The 20,639-nt window shown below is 37.2% G+C and overlaps 3 protein-coding genes across 7 annotated transcripts; 1 reads left to right on the forward strand and 2 right to left on the reverse strand.

The window, feature by feature from the left end:
* The first annotated feature begins 2,167 nt into the window (after positions 1-2,167).
* Positions 2,168-7,788, forward strand: zbtb47a (zinc finger and BTB domain containing 47a). Its single transcript, XM_056744430.1, has 6 exons — positions 2,168-2,591; positions 3,765-4,976; positions 5,410-5,557; positions 5,650-5,765; positions 6,284-6,428; positions 6,521-7,788. The coding sequence occupies exons 1-6, from the start codon at positions 2,589-2,591 to the stop codon at positions 6,742-6,744; spliced, it is 1,848 nt and encodes a 615-aa protein (XP_056600408.1). The 5' UTR covers positions 2,168-2,588; the 3' UTR covers positions 6,745-7,788.
* A 116-nt stretch (positions 7,789-7,904) lies between these two features.
* Positions 7,905-12,346, reverse strand: klhl40a (kelch-like family member 40a). The gene is made up of 6 exons (XM_056744432.1): positions 11,146-12,346; positions 10,519-10,679; positions 10,308-10,415; positions 10,009-10,194; positions 9,580-9,729; positions 7,905-9,026 (listed from the first exon to the last, which is right to left on the reverse strand). The coding sequence occupies exons 1-6, from the start codon at positions 12,265-12,267 to the stop codon at positions 8,915-8,917; spliced, it is 1,839 nt and encodes a 612-aa protein (XP_056600410.1). The 5' UTR covers positions 12,268-12,346; the 3' UTR covers positions 7,905-8,914.
* A 1,859-nt stretch (positions 12,347-14,205) lies between these two features.
* On the reverse strand, positions 14,206-20,299 carry hhatla (hedgehog acyltransferase like, a). 5 transcript variants are annotated; one of them, XM_056743711.1, is made up of 13 exons: positions 20,116-20,299; positions 18,316-18,428; positions 17,590-17,657; positions 17,355-17,468; positions 17,105-17,125; positions 16,720-16,914; positions 16,427-16,636; positions 16,141-16,312; positions 15,834-15,978; positions 15,688-15,723; positions 15,402-15,603; positions 15,163-15,307; positions 14,206-14,660 (listed from the first exon to the last, which is right to left on the reverse strand). In XM_056743711.1, exons 2-13 carry the CDS (start codon positions 18,419-18,421, stop codon positions 14,518-14,520), a joined length of 1,557 nt encoding a protein of 518 aa, XP_056599689.1. In that variant the 5' UTR covers positions 18,422-18,428; positions 20,116-20,299; the 3' UTR covers positions 14,206-14,517. The 5 variants fall into 5 exon arrangements, with proteins under 5 accessions (XP_056599689.1, XP_056599690.1, XP_056599692.1 ...); XM_056743712.1 differs by lacking the exon at positions 20,116-20,299 and adding an exon at positions 19,560-19,696; XM_056743714.1 differs by lacking the exon at positions 20,116-20,299 and adding an exon at positions 18,594-18,795.
* Positions 20,300-20,639: the final 340 nt, after the last annotated feature.

Here is a 20,639-nt window from a genome sequence, read left to right on the forward strand (position 1 = left end):
TTCTGGCATTGACTCAGCAAAATATTTGAATTCATTGAGGAGCTCTTCTAATGTTACAAAGATCTTCATGTTGACTCCTGCCTGAGGCATCTTGTTAGGATGACATTCAAATCGTTTCCAAAAAATCTAAGGAAACAGGAGTGTTAGATAAAATGAAAAGCCAGGGAGATGTTATCTTTGTTTACTTCCCATCTGGAACATCTGTTATGTATCTACCAAATCTCATATTAAATTATCATTGTAACTCCCCCCGTCCCTTTTTGTATCTCATATAACATTTTAGAAGCGTCAATACCAGTAAGCACTCATTATTCCAGCATACAGATAACTTCAAATTTACAAAGATGGATCTCTAAAAAATAAACAAAATATTTCAATGTTATTAGATTTGCACAGAGGAGCCAACAGGAGGCTCACTTTCCTTTTATTTAAATTAATATACTCCCATAGGGGAATGCTGGAAACCCACAATGCTAAATAGGTGAAATAATGATGAATTATATACGTTATAAGCCGTTTTCATGTCAACACCAAACTACAACATGACATTAAAGGATGTAATGAGCTGTTAAATGGTTGAAATTCATGTACAAAAATGTAAAAAAAACCTAACCAACGGTTAAAAATATATGTAGTATGTGTTGTTTTAAAAACATGACAGATCATAAATAAATTCATATCTCATTTTTACAACTACATACAAATTGAGAGGTGTTCTGAAGTCTTGACAAAGTTTTTATAGAGCCTATGATTTATGGAATATTTGTGCATTACAGTAGACTGCAATGAAATCACTTTAGGATTTATGACCATTCTAATCTAGTGTTATTGTTTGTCACACACAGAACAAAAACTGACCACATGTTCTAAAATAATGCGTAATAACTTAAACAGAAGGAGCATTATTTTCATAGCTCTCATAGTGGGAAGGATCGCCACCTTGTGAATGGACCTTATAGGGGTCATATGGAGGTATGGATGCAAAAATAAATGAAAGACCTTCTTGAACCTTTGTAGGTCAATAGGGGTGACTGTAGTACCAAATCAAGAAGGAGTGGACAATTTCATTTGTCTCCAAGATTTGACTGAACCAGCCGCATATCTTTGACTCCTTCTGATGCAACAGGGAACACAGCCAACTTTCCTAGGTGGAGCTAAACAGGCACGCCACCAAGTGTTGTTGATTTTTTTAATTTATTCAAGTAACATTCTTTATTTCCTAGAAAACTTTACTGCAAGCCCTCATGATACGCCCATGCATGTACCCAGTCAACAAATATTTCAGAATGTTTCCAGAATGTTAGTTTTTGGTTCTCTAACATTGTTTTTCGTTATCCAAGACCGTTTGCTTTACAGAAACAAACCATTACCCTAACTTTATCCAAATGACTCCACTGCAGGTCAACAATGAGTCCATTGTTCTTTTTTTAAAGTGACAGTTCTCCCAAAAAGGAAACTTCTGTCGTCATTTACTCACCTGCATAAATTTCTTTGTTCAAATGCACACAGACAAAGATATTTGAAAGAATGTTAGCAATTTTCAATTCTGGGACATCAGCCCCTATACCATAGTAGGAAAAATATACATATTATAATTTATGTTCTGTTGAACACAAAATAAGATATTTTGAAGAATTAAGGAAAAGAAACAGCTCTGGGACACCTTTGACAGTCAATTGTTCATACTATAGTAGTCAATGATGCCCCAGAACTGCAAATTACTAACATTCTTCCAAATATCTGAATTATTTTAATAGGAATGAAATTACATGAGGGGAAGTAAATGAAGACAGAATTTTCATTTTTTGGGGTGAACCATCCCTTTAAGTGTAAGTGTCCACACACTTTAGAAAAAAATGGATACAATTGTATTTTGACTTTGCTTTATTCTAACAATGAAAGCAAATGTAACATATTTTTTGTTACACAGAAAAGACAGTCAAGTACAGCATGTACGTCTTCATGTTTACAATATGTTTTTAAACTTGTATACTTGTAACAAACTTGTAACAAATACATCATTGCACAGTTGTCTTGAGCTCCTGATATAGATCGCTCTATTTATTCCTATAAATCGGTTTTTGCATGTAAAGATCTATGTTTTGGCGACATGCTGTGGTCATAGTTGTACTCTACAGCGGTTTCGTGCTGTCTGCGGTGAACTGGTTCACTCCTCTATGGACTCATTGACCTCGTCTGTCATTGGCTTCTGCTGTTATGATTGCTCCGCGGGCGTCAGGTGCTCCAGGAGATCGTCCGCACTAACTTACGCCGATGATTTTTCTTCAATTTATACACATAATGATCGAAATTTGATTTCGCTTTGAAATGCATTGGGTTGTGTTTTTTGCTCTAGCAATAACGTTCCTGTCGCTTTAAAGCTCCAGACAAAACGACTCATATGATTTTGGACCTCCAATCAACTCTCCCGTTGGTGATAGTGCGACCCTTTCTGCACGAGGATATGGCGAAGCAGGACAGATGTTAACACAGAAGGATATAATAACAGCTGTTTTTATGAAGACGAAACATTGAAATGCTGAGGAGGATAACCGATGCTCCTTCGAGGCAGAGAATACTAAATCACCATGGTAGTAAGCCCCCTAACTGCTTATTTCCTGTCGGATTGATGCCATGCATATTTGTGAACGTTTATAAGGCCTGTATGATGTGACAAATGTCACAGTATAACAAACAATGGTTGTGATTTACAGATGTGCTTATATAATCCAGTTTACTTTTACAACTTTTGGCTACTTTTTTTGTTCGATTGTGGTATAAATGTTTAATGATGATGTAGTTCTTCAATAATGCTCTACTTTATCTGTGCACTAAGGTTGCTATAAAATAATCTGTAAATGTTATTATAAGTATTCTATATCATATATATAGCCTACTAATATTCAGACGTGGAAAAAATAAGAGACCACTTCTGAATTTACTATTTATGCGTTTATGTAAAATGATTATTTTGTTTTATTGTGTGAACAACATTCCTTCCAAATTTAGAATAAGCACAATATATATCTTTGCATTTATTTACAAGGAAATAAATACTTTTGAGCAATACAAGAGTAATATTTGTACATTACAAGTTTTTGGAAAAGTTCAAAAATTATTTTGTCATAACTATGATTTTTATCACAGTTTCCATGTGTCTTGTCATGCTGTCAATCTTTCACATTGCTGTTGGTTGACTTTGTCACGCCTGAGGTTTGATTTTGTTTAAATTCAATAGACACTGGACTGGAATGGCCACAACATATCTAGAAATGCAGATTTAACAAAAAATTTAATTGTTCCACATCTGTTTGTATTAATATATATATATAATACGATATTGTAGATATAGTGATGTTAGTTTGCTATCAAATAATTAAATATGAAAAATTTAAAGATCATATTCTGTTGGTTAGTTATGTAATATCATCTTAAAACATAAATCTAATCAAATAATAAATTCTCTACAATTTTCTAAATACTTTTACATAACGCATGCAGAGTCATGCACATTTTTTTTTTAAACAGGATGATTGGTGTAAATTGTTCTTATTTTTTCATTTAACAATGCCCTTCAGTAGCTAATAAAGATACTTACATTTTCCTCCAAAAAACTGTCTTTGTCCTAGTCTGATCATTTTCCTTTGGTTCGTGTTTTTAAAATAATGCAGGCTAGATAATTTATAATATAAAGCAATATCTAACATGTTCAGATCTAAATAGTTGTGAATCTGCTACCTAATGTCAGGCATGTTCTATTACAGCTCATAGTGGAGCAAACTGCTGATCACCCATCTCCAGAGTTCTCCCTGGTTGAGGATGTGACCCTTCACTGCACCTTTTTGATGGACAGACTGAACAAGCAGCGTCTGTTCCAGCCAGATCTATGTGACTTGGACATCGTACTCCTTCATCACCAGACGTCATTCCGTGCTCACAAGGGTGTGCTAGCAGCGTACAGCCCGTTCTTCCACTCACTCTTTGCATCTAGTAAGGAGCTGCAGCGAGTGGAGCTCTCTCTGGAGGCTCTTAGACCTCAAGGCCTGCAGCAAATTCTTGACTTCATCTACACCTCCAAGCTACTGGTCACTAGCTGCAATGTCCGGGACGTGCTCAAAGCTGCCACTGTACTCCAGATGAGCAACATTGCCGGTTCCTGTGGTGAGCTTATTAACAGAGGCTCGCTGGATATCAGATCTTCTGTTGCCCAGCCGGATATCAGTGCTCAGAGCTGGTGTTACAGCAACTCTGTAAAATCCAACTTTCACATGGAAATCAAGCGAGAAAAAGACCCAACCTGTGCCAAAATCTATTTAGGGAAAAGTCAAGGTGGCTCATATGCTGTTCAAGAAGGAGATGTAGGTTTGTTTAAAGTAGAAGATGCAACCGGAACTTTGAAAGACTCCGAGGATCTTGTTTCGTTTAATAGAGAGCAAATTATTGTCGAGCTCAATTTGAACAACCAGACCCTTAAGGTGTCAAAAGGTTCAGAGGATGGATCTCTCAAAACACCCCCCTCACAACAGCAGGATCAGGGAATGAGGAATGATGAATCAAGAGTTAATGTGACTCTTGAGGAGGATGGAGAGCCTAGTGAAGAAGGCACCAGTGAAGAGGAAGGCAACACGACTCATTGTGACCAAACGTTACCTGTATTCATATCCTTGCAGCAAACTCAGACCTCTGCTGATGCAGGGGTGAAGGCCTCCAAAAAAGCCAATAAAGGATTGAGGGAGGTGAAGGGTCATAGCAGGAGTGGTGAGGAACGTGAAGACCTGGAACAAAATGATAGAATTGAGACTCAGAGTTTTTCTTGTGTAAGGTGCCCCAAGATCTTCAACAACCGCTGGGTGCTGGAGAAACACACGAATATGACACATAACCGCAAGCAGGTGTGTGATAAGTGTGGCAAGCTTTTCCTCCTGGAGAGCGAGTTATTGTTACATCACCAGACTGACTGTGAAAAAACAATACAGGTACATTTGTGTATATAACACCGTGTCCATACCGGACTCGACATGACAAAAGACAATACAAACTCATTAGAACACATTTTAATTTTAAAAGCAGGTTGTCATGTCACGTTGATCACGTCTGGTTTAGACACGGTGTAAGTTTCCCAAAAAAATTTAATTCTTTCCTGACTCGCATGTCATTCCAACCTTGTATGACTTTCTTTCTTCTGCGGAACACAAAAGAATATATTTTGAAGAATGTTGTAACCACACTACACTTCCTCCATTTTATGCTCACAAAACCAATGAGACATTTCTCAAAATATCTTCTTTTGTGTTCCCTAGATAAAATAAGTCATACAGGTTTTGAACCACATATGGGTGAATAAGTCATGAAAGAATAAAAAGCATAAGAAAGCATAATAGCTTTTTAACCAGAGTTTGTGTCATTTAGTGTCTGAATTGCGGAAAAGCCTTTAGGAAGCTCTGGTCCCTCCATGAGCACAATAAGATTGTTCATGGCTATGCTGACAAAAAGTACACTTGTGAGATCTGTGAGAAGAAATTCTACACAATGGCTCATGTACGCAAACACATGGTTGGTAAGTTGTGTTAGTGGTGCTTTAACCCTTTCTCAGATATTTAAACAAATATTTTGATTGTTTACATTTTTACTTGTTCTGTGTGTCTTTAGCCCACACAAAGGAGATGCCATTTACCTGTGAGACATGTGGAAAGTCTTTTAAAAGGAGCATGTCACTTAAAGTCCACTCTCTACAACACTCAGGAGAGAAGCCGTTCCAGTGTGAGGTATTAAAACTACTATATAATGTTATTATTATTTTAAGCAAGATTTCTGTAGAAACTGTTTCAAAGCAACAACACTAACAAACTTTAATGTGCATGCACTCTTTTGTAGCCCGAACGTAACTTCTCGTACACATCCGCAAAGATGAAAAGTGCCTGCAGATTATTTCTGATAAGAAGAATAAGAAATAACAAGTTAAATACATTTGCTCGCAAGTTAAAAGTATGTCTAGCTAGTATTATATGGGTTGCCAGTATACAGAAAAAAGTCAACTTAAATTTGACAAGTTACACAACCCATTTAACAAATTGTTTATTTAATACAATTATTATAGAATAAAAATTAAATTAAATATAAAGTTATATTATTAGCCACTTGCCAGAGCAATAAACAAACACAGACTGGAAGTTAACTTTGGGCAAGACGCATGCGTCTGATGAAACCGTCTCTATACTGTATGATTTGATCAAATCAGATCAAACTGGCCATGCTCAAAACTTCTCATCTACGTGTCATTTAGGTCTGCAGTCAATGTTTTCAATACAAGTATCAGCTACGTTCTCACATGAGCATCCACATCGGACACAAGCAGTTTATGTGTCAGAGGTGTGGGAAGGACTTCAACATGAAACAGTATTTTGATGAACACATGAAGACACACACAGGTGAGGTCCAAATACCCTCTTCTGCACTATGATATATTTTATGCAGTCTTTTTTATACGGTATATAGATTTTCTAATGTTTTTTTTTAATAGGAGAGAAACCATACATATGTGAGATCTGTGGAAAGAGCTTTACAAGTCGACCCAATATGAAGCGGCATCGTCGCACGCACACTGGAGAGAAGCCTTACCCTTGTGAAACGTGCGGTCAGCGGTTCCGCTTCTCAAACATGCTGAAAGCTCACAGAGAGAAGTGTTCAAAGGTCAGGAATCCTCTGACTTTTGAGGTCTTTCAGAATGAAACTCATCCACTATAACAAATCAAATGGAAACAGCTAGAAATCAAGATCTCAGTCAGGATGGAAACACTGAGAGATGTTGGATCAGGATCACATCTGGATGGTGTGTAGTCACTTACCCGTCACATTCACAGCTTACGCCACTCTTATCTGCTGCAAGGACAGACACCAGGAACCTGTAACTAATGCTCTGTGATATATTGTTTCTTTTATAGAGATAGCAAAAGCTTTTTTTTGCTTTTGTTATGTATTTTTTTTTGTCCGTTTCCACATTACATGCCACTGAATAAGCTTAGTGCTATGTTTAACACTAGTTAAACAAGAAATATTGTAGCTTTAGCCCATATAGAGTATACAGTACAGATGTTATTAATGCACATTAGTATGTATGTTTTTGTGCACAGTAGTATAAACAGATATGATTATAGACCTTTCAGTTGATACTTTGTGTCTTTTCATTTTATTGGTCTTATGCTTTAAATGTATTGTTTGTGTTTGGGGTAAAGATTTGTGTCAGTATTTCAAAACTGGCACTTTACCGGCTTGTGTGATGGGCCTCAGAAACCTTTGTTGTCTACAGTTTATCATTTTGTAACAAATTTACATAATTTGTGTTGCGTGTATATTGAAGCACCTTAATAATAGGTGTCTATTAATAATATTTTTCTTATTCTGAAACTGTGCATTACTTAACATTTATATGTTTTAGCAGCTTATGAAGCTGGTCATTTAGGAGTCAACAATTTATGACTATGGTTTTGCTATAAAACATTATCATGAATGTATTTTGGCTGATGTTCATATCATTGTAATTCTGTTAAACAACAGAAAGGTAAACCACTTGAGATTTATTTGTTGTATAAAAAAAAAGCAAATACTGTCCACAATTTAGTTATACATCTCAAAGTGTCAAATTGAGACTCTAATGTTACGAATTAAAGTCTATTTTTATTGTCATCATTATCTGGTAATTTTACACTTTTTGAACAGAGAACTTACAGTCTCTGCTGTATTTGTACGATGTTTAAACAGCAAAAAAAATTAACAATTGCGAATATGTTATTCCAGTGTTTAATATTTGCTGTCAAATTTTTAAATGAACTTCATCCAAAATTAAAATTCTGTTGACATTTACTGTCAGATCTAACCCACCATTTATTGTCAATGGTGTTCAGCGGAACAAAGGAATTTAGGGTGAGTAAATGATGACAGAATTTTCATTTTTTGGGTGAAATATCCCTTTAAGATTATATTGTAAGCACAGTGTTTCAAAACAAGAGATACATTTATACTATTCATTTAGTAGACAAAAGGGTTTATTTTTTTGCCTTGCTCAACTTAACTGCTTGCCTTTCATTAGCTGTTTATTAATCATGGTGGAAAACTTGTGTTCAATGCTCTATCAAAAACTCTAGCATGTAATGATAACAGCAACACAAAACTGTGCCCTACATTCATTTTATTGAAAAAGGACTGGCTGTCGAGCTGTCAATGGAAAGTGCTAATGTATTATAAGGCTAGCAGATCTTCATATGGTATTCCTGACTATTGTTTTTCTGTGTAGTGTCCTTTATAGTTTCAGTGTTAAATCACAAATGTATTATCTAACCAATATTTTACCTTTTCATTATTGCCTAGTGGCTTTGGAAAGTGTGTGACAATGTGTTTCCCTATGGTAAACACCAATTGTATGTTGTTTGTTTTCATTCTACTTTGGTCATTGTTGTGTTGCAATCCCTTTCATTTATTTCTCTCCTTTCCGAATGTTAAAACACTGTACTTGGTCATTTAATGGCAAAATGTTACATTGTAGATGTCATCTGAAATATAACATATCATAGAATGATTACAATCAATGGACATAGATATATAAACAAACTCAAGTTATCCAGTTATGACTTAAAATGTTTCTATGAAAAAAATGGTTTTGTCTTTTGTCTCCATCTGCTGAGATGTCTTGGAAACAGCTTTAAAGATTTGCATAATGGTAAGAAGTTGTAGACAGACCAACCCACTTTTACAATATCCAGAAACACCATTTAGCTTTGGATCAATCACAAATGAACTATTCTTTAAGAGACAAAGATATTTAAAGAGTATTATTCCATATGGGGGAAGCCCTTAATGTTTTGCATGTTGTTCGTATCATACAGCTGATGTGGTTTTGCCTGTAGATGATGCATGTAGATCACATTTTAGTGAGTTTTAAGGTGTTCAGACGCACACCCAGCACCGTGGCCCCAGCAGCATAGCGTACCTGCCTCAGAATCCCGTTCCAACAGTTCTCCTCTTCCTCAAACCTGAAAAGCACAAGTCGCCTTAAGTGCATAACCAGGTTTCATTGACCTCAGTCGTTCCAAAACTGGGAGAATGATAATGTGAGTATTCAAACTTTTTTATATTATTGACTAATATAGCTGTGATGTATTTCTCAGAATTTAAAAACAACAGCACGATGCTAGTGTCTATATAAAACAAATAGGTTAATATATCTAAAGCATGAGTGTGCATCATATGTATTGAATGACATCTACAGTACATATATTCTTAGCCACACGTGTTGTGTAGCACACAGAAAACGTCTTATTGGTGTTCTACTGGCTACTTTTTGAAAATTGAAAAATCATGCTGTGTATTTAATATTGTATGATATATGCTAAAGTGACATAATATACATCATGTGACAGTTCTCTGTGTGCAACTGCTAAAGAGAGGGGGTGCTATTCTTAAAGATTTGGCAAACACAGTTTCAGCTAAATAAATCAAATTAAACCAGTTTGAGTTATAAAATAGCCAAAAACGTCCGCTTCACGACAAAAGACTAAAGCATATGTTCTTAACCAAAATGCTCACCTCCATATATCGTTCATCTCAGTGGGCTCCAGTTTTTCTGTTGTCTCATTGGGCATCATAGCAAAACCGCCCACAGCATATAAGCAACCTCCTAGTTGGATCAGGTTAAGAGAGCTCCTTTCCTGAGGGAACTCTACAAACTCTGACCAGCTAAACAAAATACACACAGTTATCCATAACAGATTCACCCTCAAAGAACAGTTCACCTTAAAAGAAAAATCTGCTCATCATTTACACCCTCGAGTTGTTCCAAATCTGTATACATTTCTCTGTTCCGATGAAAACGTAACGTATTCCAAATATCTTTGTGTTCATTAGAACAAAGAAACAGATTTCGAACAACTAGAGAGTTAGTAAATGAAAACAGAATTAAAATTTTGGGTAAACAGTGTGAACTTTAAATGTGTTACAGAAAGTAATGAAACTCACGTTTTACTGGCAATGTCATAGACCTCAACACTGCTGGTAAGGCCGGTGTCGGTGACTCCAGTGACCACATAGATTTTGTCTTTAAGGACAGCAGTGCCAAACAGTGAGCGGGCAGTTTTCATGGGTGCCAGATCTCTCCATTCAAATTTGCTGGGATCGTAGACACACATCCTCCTTAGACATTTCCTTTATCAACACATTCCAACAGAGCCATGTGTTAATACAAAAATCTGATTACTTTTGTTCTCTATACATTTTCGACTTATAAATGTATGGCATATGGTAACCTTATTACTTACTTGCTCTCTGTTTTTCCACCTATCACATAGAGCAACCCTTTATGTGTAATGGTCCCATGTCCATATACTGCATAGGGAAGAGGGTCAGACTCTCCCCATTTGAACGATCTATGTGAATTGAGAAGAAATCACAAGAAAATGACGTTAACTTCAGCTGTTTCAAGTCCTATAGCGCCAACGCATTGTTTTTGTTGCATCTGCTTGGACTCACTGTCTGTCGTAGATCATAACTGAATCTAGAGCACGTTCTCCCTCCTTTAGTTCTTTGCCTCCAACCACATAGATGGAGTTCTCAGCATCCGCCAACCCAAACAGGCAGCGAGGGTTTGGTAATGAGGGCATCCCCAGCCATTCGGAGCTCATGGGATCAAACTATGACATAAAGAACAGGATAATGATACAAAAGTTTTCCGTTTAACATAATGTTGTATGTGAAGGCTTTTAAAGACTGGAGTCATTTAGAGATTAATAAAACATGACACATGAGGTACAACAGAATAACAGCTGTTCGGAAGCTGAACAGGCCCCAATGGACAAACTCACAAACTTATTTTTGGAACTCTGTGAGTCATTTATTTATATAGAAGACATGATCGAGACTATGATTGTATACTTTACCACACTTAACTTCAACCCAGGATTGGGAAAAAAATGGACAAACCAAACTGTTAGTTTAAATTAACCCAGCAAATGGTTTATTTTCAACCAAACAATGGGTTAAAAGAAAACAGCAAAGGATAATTTAGAACCAAAAGTTTGGGTTTGTACATTTTTACCCAACTTTGAGTTGAAATAACCCAACATTTTGAGTGTATAGATTACATGAATGTGTGATTACCTGTAGGAAGTATGAACTGAAAGGCACATCTTTATCTTCCTCATTATACACGAGACCTCCCGAAACAAAGATCTGATTCTCCTTGGTGACAAGACTGCAGTGGTTTTTGGGGATCTCGGTGGATGCAGATGCCACAAAACACTCATTTGAGCCAGGGTCGTACGCCACAGATCCTGTGTCGCTGATCATTAATATAAGATCTGTTTGAAACATTCCGAAACGTGGGTTGTCATTTAGGATCCCCGGCAGCAGACCCTCCTCATCCTCGTCCTCAGAATCTGTCGTCACTCCTTCCTTTTTCTTTCCTTTTTGTGACTTTTTGACCCTGTTTAGCACTCCTCTCTGTGCATCCTTGATAAGCTGAAGCTCCTTCTTGAGCTCGTGATTCGTCCTGATCAGTCTATGACTTTCAACTTTCTCTTTAAAGTAACTCTTCGGCATGAGACGGAAACGTACGCAGTGTAGAAGTTCTGGCAGGTCCTTCAGCCTTTCCGCTGTGTCGTACTCAACCCAGTCCATCAAAGACTCGAACACCACCTCTTCTCGTTCCACGTTCAAAGAGTCGCATGTGATGATAGCAGCCAGCTCGCTGGGACCCAGCTGATTGAAGTCCTCGTCTCGGATGATGAGCTGATAGCGGTCACAGATGAAATCTCGTGCGTCCATGGCCAAACGTGGACAGTCCAGTAACAAACCTAGTCTTAAAATGGCAAGACAGTTACTGAGAACCAGCTTCTGCTTCAGATATGACACGCACACACTGAAGATGGAAGGAATCTGGTACATGTTGGCCGCAATGAAGATGTCCTGGACGTTCTGCTCAGTAAGGTTGATGTCCGAGGTGTATATGTACCTCAAGATCATTCCCATAATTCCAGGCTCAATGTCTTTTAGAACAATCTCACGCTTTTTGCTCTCCTCCAGGTCTGACAGGAACATGGCTTTGAAGTAAGGGCTGCTCGCTGCCAGCACTAGCCGATGGCATGGAAACTCCTTGTCTTTGATCTTCAGAGAACAGTCCACAAACTTGTTGGTTTCTAGCAGATCACAAAGTCCGTCTTGTAGAAGTGTTTGCTGATACATGCGTGGCTCTGTCACCGGGTCCACCGACATGGAGGCCATCTTGTTGTGGTTCGATGCGATATTTCAGTAGGAAGGAGGGGTGTCCTGGGTCCTCTCCCACAAGAAAACTGGACCGACTGCATTAACAGAGTCCCTCTAAATGAGAAACGTGGATGGGATGATCCCATAGTGTGCTGGTGTGGTCTCTTTCTACAGCTGTCACAAGCTATCAGCTACTGTCTATCCCATCTATATATAGAAATGAGTAAATGAACCATGGTCGGTTTAAGAAGGCCTGAAATTCAAGCTGGTTTCTCACTTCCCCCATCACCGGACTGATCATACCAACAGCTGAAATGTTACTCACAGGGACTATTAAATTGTAGATCTTCTGGGGAGTAGAGCACCACAACCGGACTGATACCATATACCACTCCATTTAATAGTAGAAAGGAGTTGAACTGACTGTTGCTGGTAGTGCTTTACTAGGTAATATTTTCTTCATGAAGTCCTCTAGTGGATTTATTGAGTATTATGGGTTCTTACTTTTAAAGGAACAGTTCACCCAAAATGAAAACTCTTTCTTCTTTTACTCACCCACCTATTTTTCCAAATATGTATACATTTCTGTGTTAAGTTCTGATGGACACAGAGAAAGATATTTGGAAAAATTCTTGTACCCAAACAATTCTTAGCTACCATAGCATATTGACATATTGCTTTGTACATGTATTTGTTCTGTTGAACACAAAAGAAGATTTCTGGGGTTTTTCGTTGTAATTTTTCCTTCTACGGTAGTCAATGATGGTCTAGAACTGTTTGGTTACAAGCATTCTTCCAAATATATTTGTCTGTGCTCATCAGAACAAAGAAATTTATACAGATTTTGAACGACTCGAGGGTGAGTAAAGGATGACAGAATGTTATTTTTAGGTGAACTATTCCTTAAGTCACTAAAATCATGACACATCGAGATAAACTTATCTGCTGTTCCAGTGTGTAAACTGATGAGACTTTTGCTGGCCATTTTGCTATTTTTATTAAATTGTACAGAGAGGTCAAGAAATATCAGAGCAAAACGAGAACAGTCAGAATTATCATGGCTCCATGATGAAGCATGTGTATGTTTGAAAAACATCTTCATACGACTTTCTACAAAAAAGTTTCCCCCCAAATTCTTTTCAAATACGCATATAAATAAATAGGTATATGTAGTAGAGTAGGCGGGGCGAGACCGTGGTTCGAGTCCGGTGAGTAATTGTGAATTAGCGCCAGCTGTGCGCACACCGGCCTCGAATCACGTAGGAGATGGGAGCATATAAAAGGAACGAACGACCGCCGGCGAACAAAACATAATATAAATACAAACATAACACAAGTTCGGGCCCGGTCCTCTCTCTTCGACGGTCCGGTCGCTCGTTCCTTTTATATTCTCCCATCTCCTACGTGATTCGAGGCCGGTGTGCGCACAGCTGGCGCTAATTCACAATTACTCACCGGACTCGAACCACGGTCTCGCCCCGCCTACTCTACTACAGTATATAATTAAAATATTTTGAATTATAAGTTAAAATTGACATTTTATATGTTACAAGGAAAGGCCAAGTTTGTTACAGGATAGAAATCCAAAGGGAGATCAAAACTAGGAGATATGTAAGTGTGTGCTGATAACAGCAGTGTGTCTCAGGGTGTATTTTAGGCCTTTTAATCAACCCAAATCTCCAGTGTGCCACTCAAAGCTCAATGTAGGACAAAGCCTAATAGAGGAATGTGTACACATCATATTGTCTGCTGGAGTGTGACATGAGTAACAAAACAGTGTGGCTCTTTATCTCCACAATGAGGTAAACAAGTTAAAGCAAGTTAAATGTGAGTGAGTAAACTGTGTGCTGAACTAGGGACAACAAACGTATTTTTATGAACAATCATATATAATAAGTTAATTCCATTACTCTTTACAAATTGAAATTCTCACATTCGTTAAACATACACACACAAAACATTTCACATTTTCTCTTTATTGTTCAATATATTATTTATTCATAAAATATTTGTCAAGCCCATCCTTTAAATATCCACTTAAAATATAAATAAAAAATACAGGTTTGTCTGTATTACAGGTTGCATTAGGATACAGCAAGTGCACTTAAGAACTATTCACAGTTAAAAAGATTTAATGTTTTTAAAACAGATTTGTGCAAAGCAGTGACCATAGTGACGGGACTGCAGCGGTCTGGCATGAACGCTCAGTGGCAGAATTAACAAGAGAGACCTCAAGAGTTGGATCAGATTCAGTAACCTCTCTGTCCTTTACTCGGCTTTCTGTTTGCCCGGCTCTGGGGTGGGCACTGGTTCTGGTTCATCCAGCAGAGCTTGCTTTCTCTCTCTCTCCTTTATTAGCTGAACGCCACAGTAAGTCACAAACAGCACGATGAGAGTGGACACAGGAAAGCCTGAGGAAAACACAAGGGAGCTATTATTTTGCAGGTACAAGCTGTGATTTTCCATTCCCATGGAGTTGTTGTGCTGATATAAAATTCCATGTATAACTACATCATATACTTATTATATTTTCATAAATAAGTGGTGGATGGTGTCGCCTTAAAGTTTTTCGGGAAACCAATCTCACTCTTTAAAATGTTTAAATGCCACTGTCTTATATCAAACCAAACAGCGTTCTTTTTTTAATATAGCACTATTACACTTTTCAGCTAACCAGTACACAATAACAAGTTTATTAGGGTTTTAAAATATAATATTATAAATGTATGTATAAGTTTACATTATTATTCTGCAAATGCCTATTTGTTTGCTATTTTGTGCTATTTTTAAGTTGGACTGTTTACTGTATATAAAAATGTAATGTTTAATTACTTTTCCATCAGCAAATTTGTTTCAGTTTTCGTTATCATTATATATGGAATCCTGATTATCATCTTGAAACAAATCTCTTACCTTTAAGCAGCAATCTCTTTGCAACCAGCTGAGCAAAATCCAGACTGTTCAGTGCCAGGACATTATACAGGACGATTTGCCAGAAGTTGACAGAATTGAACAAACCCCTGATTCGACGTGACATTGCTTCAGACATAAGATTATTCTGGAAAAATTAAAAAGATGCTTGATACTTTTGCAACCCAAATCCATCACAAGTAATTAAACAGCTTGAGTTCATTGGATGTGCGGAATCTCACCTCAATGGTGGAGAATGGAGGCAAAGAGAAAAGCTTAGCGACCCACAGTTCTAAGTTCAACCCAAAGCAGTTAAAGAAAGACCAAATGTAAACCAGTTCACAAGGTCCGAGCCACAGCGTTGTGACAGCAAATGTGCAGATGGTCGCCAGAAGCTCCTTCAAGATGGCATCATGGTTTTCTCCGATATAATCGTAGACATATCTTAAACACAGAATAAAATAATATTTCAGAATTCAGTAGGATTCAAATGATTTATAAATATAATTGAATGAATGATTTGCTCACTTGCATAGCCAGTCATTGATTCCTCTGTCAAAGTGCCTGTAAAGTACATTTAAGAATTAATAAACTCTGTTTAACCTGATTACATCAAACATCTACAGATACCAAAAACATAATCACTCCTTTCTTCCGTTCATGGAAATACTTACGTTTCAGCAAAGACATAGAGCATTGTGATGCATTTTGGGGGCTGAGGAGGGTCCAGATGGTCCAGTCTGGATACGGTGTTAATGACACCAAACATGACCGCTGCTTTCACCCAGTCATACACTAGATTAGAGTATGCCAAACCAGCTAAAAAACAATATTAATATCACTGATGTGACTCCATAAAAAACACTTGCAATCAAACATTTCCAAATACAAAATATTCTTACAAAACAAAATACTTTAATTTGCAATAATAGTTTTGTTGCAACTACTTTTTTATATAATATCTTATTTAATCAAACTGACCCAAAGACCAGTCAGACAGCTGCTTCACAAGCTTCATATCGCTAGGGATGGTCAATATGTACAAGTAATGGAAGAAGACATCCACCACCAAAATTGCCCCAAGTTGCACCAAAGCATGAATGGTGATGTTCCACATCTCTCGTTCTTTACGAGTCAAGTTAGGGTTGTTAGCCTGAGAAAATCAGAGGGATCATTTAACCAGAGAAGCAAAACATAGAAATAGAAATAAAAAACTAATTTTATATTCTTAGAAATATAGCAATCTCTCGGAATATACAGAACTCACCTGCTCATGGAATCGATCAAAAGTCATGACAGGTCCAAAGAAGAAGAATGGGAGGTAGAAGTTGTACTTGATCAGATCCATGAACGTGTAGTTACCATCTTTCTTCTCACAGCTCTCTAATGCAAAACTCATACAGCGCATAATAGAGAATCCACAACCTCCATAGAACAAGACATCTTGTAGATCAAAGGAGCCTGTCACAAACCCTTCCTGCATCACAACATAGAGAGATAATCACATCAAAATATTTAATATTCTTACATCTCAGAGATAAAATACTGCCTTTGACTCACCTGCCAGGTGTTAAAGGGTTCCATCTTGATAGTCGCCAGGCTGGTAAGTCCAGCCACAAAACAGAGCCACTTCCTCTTCATGAGCGCAACGCTGTAGAGGATGATGCAGTGAGACAGGATGAGAGAGACGTATGTCCATCCCGTAGTAATCAGGACAGCCAGAAATCCATACAGCATATAGATCAATGATCTGTGCTGTAAGAAGAAAAGCATTTTACAAAATATATATTATCCAGCTGTCACGTCAAAAGATATGTAAGATTGTCAAAGTTGTGGCAGAAGTGGCAGAAGTGAAATTAACTGTTATTAACTGTTGTTACAAGTATTAGTAAATAAATTAGTACAATCAAATTAAATAGGCAGTGACAAGAACTGTTAAAGTTACCTTGCATCCATCTATACCAATCTTCATTGACAGCAGACAAAACAAGAATTCATGTACATTGTTAGGTTTAGTTAAGATCATTTCAAACATGCACTGTTAACATCAAAATGCATTTGTTTAATGTCATTTTATTACAGACGCCTCTGTGGAGACAACAGATCATGCAACACAAATAAACACCACAACCTTTATAACAAACCTATATCAAATCTCAGTACAGTATCCAACCATGTTGAATAAGGTGATGTACCTTTGGAGACAGCATTGAGCAGATCTTTGCAAAGATCACATGACCGGAGAGGGCAAACAGGATATGGTTACGGAAAGTGGTAAACCACATAACCCATTCAAAATCTGAAACATCCTAAAGAGAAATAATACACCAGTGACTAAAAGCCCATATAATTACATTAAATAACAGAGATGCCTGCATCCTCAATCCTACACGGTTATATAATACATAATCTGATAAATATTATACTTGCCATTCTTCTGCCAAAATAATGCCATCCTGGTTTCACACTCTCCCTAAATGCTTTCCTGTTTACATTCTCTGGAAATACGAGAGAAAAGATTTACAAAAGCAGTAGTAAATGTAACGTATGCAGTGTAAATATGTTTTTTTCAAACAAAACCTGCCATAATCATGATCATGAAGAGCACAACATATGTTTTGGGTCATATTAGGTTGTAAATCAGCGGTAAGTTTAAATATTAATATCATTACGTAATGCAAATTGCCTGCCTGCTTATTCAGAAACCTCTTGAATAATCAAGCCTCTCAAATATATTTTGAGATTATGAGATATATTTAATCCTGCGAAATCTGACAAATCTTCTTAATTCGAATTACAGTATAATACAAATATTCCGTCACAGTCATTTCGCTGTTACGCAGTCATTTATACCCTAATCTGATACATTTCTGAATCAGAAAGTCATCATATTCACTATCTGGGGCCATATTACAGACGCTTTGCATCTTAAGTGCAAAATCGGAACTTTGATTTTTAATATTTCCAGTAAATGCTCAGAAATCTATAAGCAAAAACCCACACAAGTATTGTTTAGAGGGTCTTAAATAAATCAAAATTAGGGGAAATATATACAATATTTTCTGTGTGTGTACTAGTCTAGTATTAATATGAATTCATTACAAACATGCTCATTCATCTAATAATAAGAAAAAGGAAAGAAAGAAAACAGATTACCACTTGAGGCGTCAATGATCCAGCTGCCTGCCCATAAGAGTGCAAGACCGAGAACAGCTGAGTAGATGTACAGCTCAATCTTGGGAAGGGCTGCCTTGATCCCCATTGTTAACCTGTTAAAAAGCCTTTACATTAAAAATCTTGTTTTACTTGAACGAATCCAGGTTATAGGAAATATTTAAATGAAACCATATATACAAAAAACATCAAGACCTGTTTGTGTAATGTTTGTGTAGTCTGTAAGTGTTTTATTATTAGCTCCGCTGCATCACACTCACTAACGGCCGTTAAAGTTCAAACGTCACTCCAACTGCTCATATATCCACTGATCCTTCTGTGCTTTCAGATACTTTACAACCAGTTAAATGCTGAATGTGATGATATTCTGGTGCTTTATTTAAATGTTTTTTTATATGAAATGTTAGATAATGTTAGCGGTTACTGTATAAACAGCTGACGGAGAAGACGAGGTAAATGATATCTATCCGTCAACTGTCTGTCCAATCACAGTGCGACTTCGGTGTCGTTATATTAATATGCATGACCTTAGAAATTGCTCAGAAGCTGTACAAATAAAGGGCAGGAAACCACATAAGAAATTAGCGTTAAAATAGTGGTTTTGATATGTGTTTATAGAAAAGACATAAAAACGAATTCTTAGAAGATTAAGAAGATCAAATCTTGTGTAATCATTGTCGATCACTTCTGCGCTTTAGTTACTTTATTATGTAGCGCAAATTGTGACACCCAGAATCAAGATGTACCTGCAGAGTTAGTTTGCAAAATACAATTATGCTTAAAAAGGAGTGGTTATCTGTTTCAATCCTTTGTAGTAAACAGGAACAAAAAAGGGCGCAACAAAAACATGCGAACATTTTAAAAATTAGCCTTTAAATTGTTTGTTGATAAAAAGTTGAAAATTGTTGAAAATATGGCATTAATTGAGATACTTGTGTGCTCATTCCGTGCGATGCATTCGTTACGGTGAAAAACAATAGCAGCTACCTTTTAATACACATGTCCAAACTGTTTAACAATACTCAATCCGAACAACCCCCCCCCCTAAGAATACCAGCAGTATAATGAATGATATAATAATAAAGTATAATAAATATTTCTGAAATGGTTCATTACAGTTTTTTTCTTCAAGTATTATCTCTCTGTGCACAATCCAACACCTTTTCATATAGTGAGCAACAACAACATTTTCACGCATTATACGTTAACGTCAATACGTAGCCTACCATGCAGTCTCAGCCTAAGCATATCCAGTTACAACAGCAGAAACATAACTAAAAACAAACAAACCAACAAAAAGCATTCCAGCAGTTAATTCTCAGAAGACAAGACTGTAAGTGACTTAAATGGGAGTGCCTCTTTTCACGGCTCTTCAGAAAGAGCAAAGTCAGCTGCGCCGTAGTACAACCTTCCTATTTTAGTCTGAGCAGTTGCTCGTGGTACAGTGCGGCAGCTGCAGCGCAATGCGATCTCCTACACATCAGGGGAAATCTTAGGAGTATGAAAAACATCTAATGAACCGTTTTGAACGCACTTGTTTCATTTAAACATTTAATTATTAATTATACGATACGTGTGCTTCGATCTCGAGAGTTAAATGTTGGGTATTCGTGCCGGCAAAAGTGATGCATGCAAATCTGAGCTCATTTGAAATGTAAATGATTCTCCAGTAATCTAGACGTCCACATATCGACTCCAAAATGGTTCTTGTTTGTTTGCGACACAGTGTACAGTAATTACAGTAGGATCTATCAAAAAGGGGTACACTTTCTCAGTACTAACCTTGTGTCTGCCTTTAACAGTCGTTCGGATGTTTGGAGACAGATGTCAAACCACACAAATTTGGGAAAAAATAAAAAATAAAAGGGGGGAAGTATGGGCTTCTTCTAATACATCCGTCCCGTTTTCCCAGTGCCGATGGTGCACTGGGTAAGAGGCAGCGGTAGCTGGTGTGGATGTTGCGGGAGGGGGCGTAGGGTGTATTTATAATAAGGACTGGAGCTGCAGAGGGGTGGCACCAGCACTGTCCATCAAAGAGGCGCACAAATTCAAGATACAAAGTTGAATGGTGCAGGTGCATTTTATTGCAATAGAATTCCATGCTGTATGAATACTTTCGGTTGGTTACAGCACTGTGCAGGAAGCAGTCCCATGTGATAACACATCCCATCTATATCCTTCATAGCTTTGGCATTGTGTTTGGTGACCCACTAGAGGTGGGATCCATGTATGTCTGGGTGTATTAAAGAACATATATTGTTTTTTTAATTACTGACTACAGATTATTGACAAATACAACTAAATGT

The sequence above is a fragment of the Triplophysa dalaica genome, chromosome 3 (genome assembly GCF_015846415.1).
Source record: "Triplophysa dalaica isolate WHDGS20190420 chromosome 3, ASM1584641v1, whole genome shotgun sequence".
Lineage (NCBI taxonomy): Eukaryota > Metazoa > Chordata > Actinopteri > Cypriniformes > Nemacheilidae > Triplophysa > Triplophysa dalaica.

Coding starts and splice junctions, on each gene's coding strand:
- klhl40a (XM_056744432.1), bottom strand. CDS start 12,267: ATGGCCTCCATGTCGGTGGACCCGGTGACAGAGCCACGCATGTATCAG. Junction 9,730..10,008: donor TATGACATTGCCAGTAAAAC/GTGAGTTTCATT, acceptor TATTTTGTTTAG/CTGGTCAGAGTTTGTAGAGT. Junction 9,027..9,579: donor GAGATGAACGATATATGGAG/GTGAGCATTTTG, acceptor TGTGCTTTTCAG/GTTTGAGGAAGAGGAGAACT.
- zbtb47a (XM_056744430.1), top strand. Junction 4,977..5,409: donor ACTGTGAAAAAACAATACAG/GTACATTTGTGT, acceptor TGTGTCATTTAG/TGTCTGAATTGCGGAAAAGC. Junction 6,429..6,520: donor ACACATGAAGACACACACAG/GTGAGGTCCAAA, acceptor TTTTTTTAATAG/GAGAGAAACCATACATATGT.
- hhatla (XM_056743711.1), bottom strand. CDS start 18,421: ATGGGGATCAAGGCAGCCCTTCCCAAGATTGAGCTGTACATCTACTCA. Junction 17,658..18,315: donor GATCATTGACGCCTCAAGTG/GTAATCTGTTTT, acceptor TCGTATTTCCAG/AGAATGTAAACAGGAAAGCA. Junction 16,637..16,719: donor AACCCTTTAACACCTGGCAG/GTGAGTCAAAGG, acceptor GTTGTGATGCAG/GAAGGGTTTGTGACAGGCTC.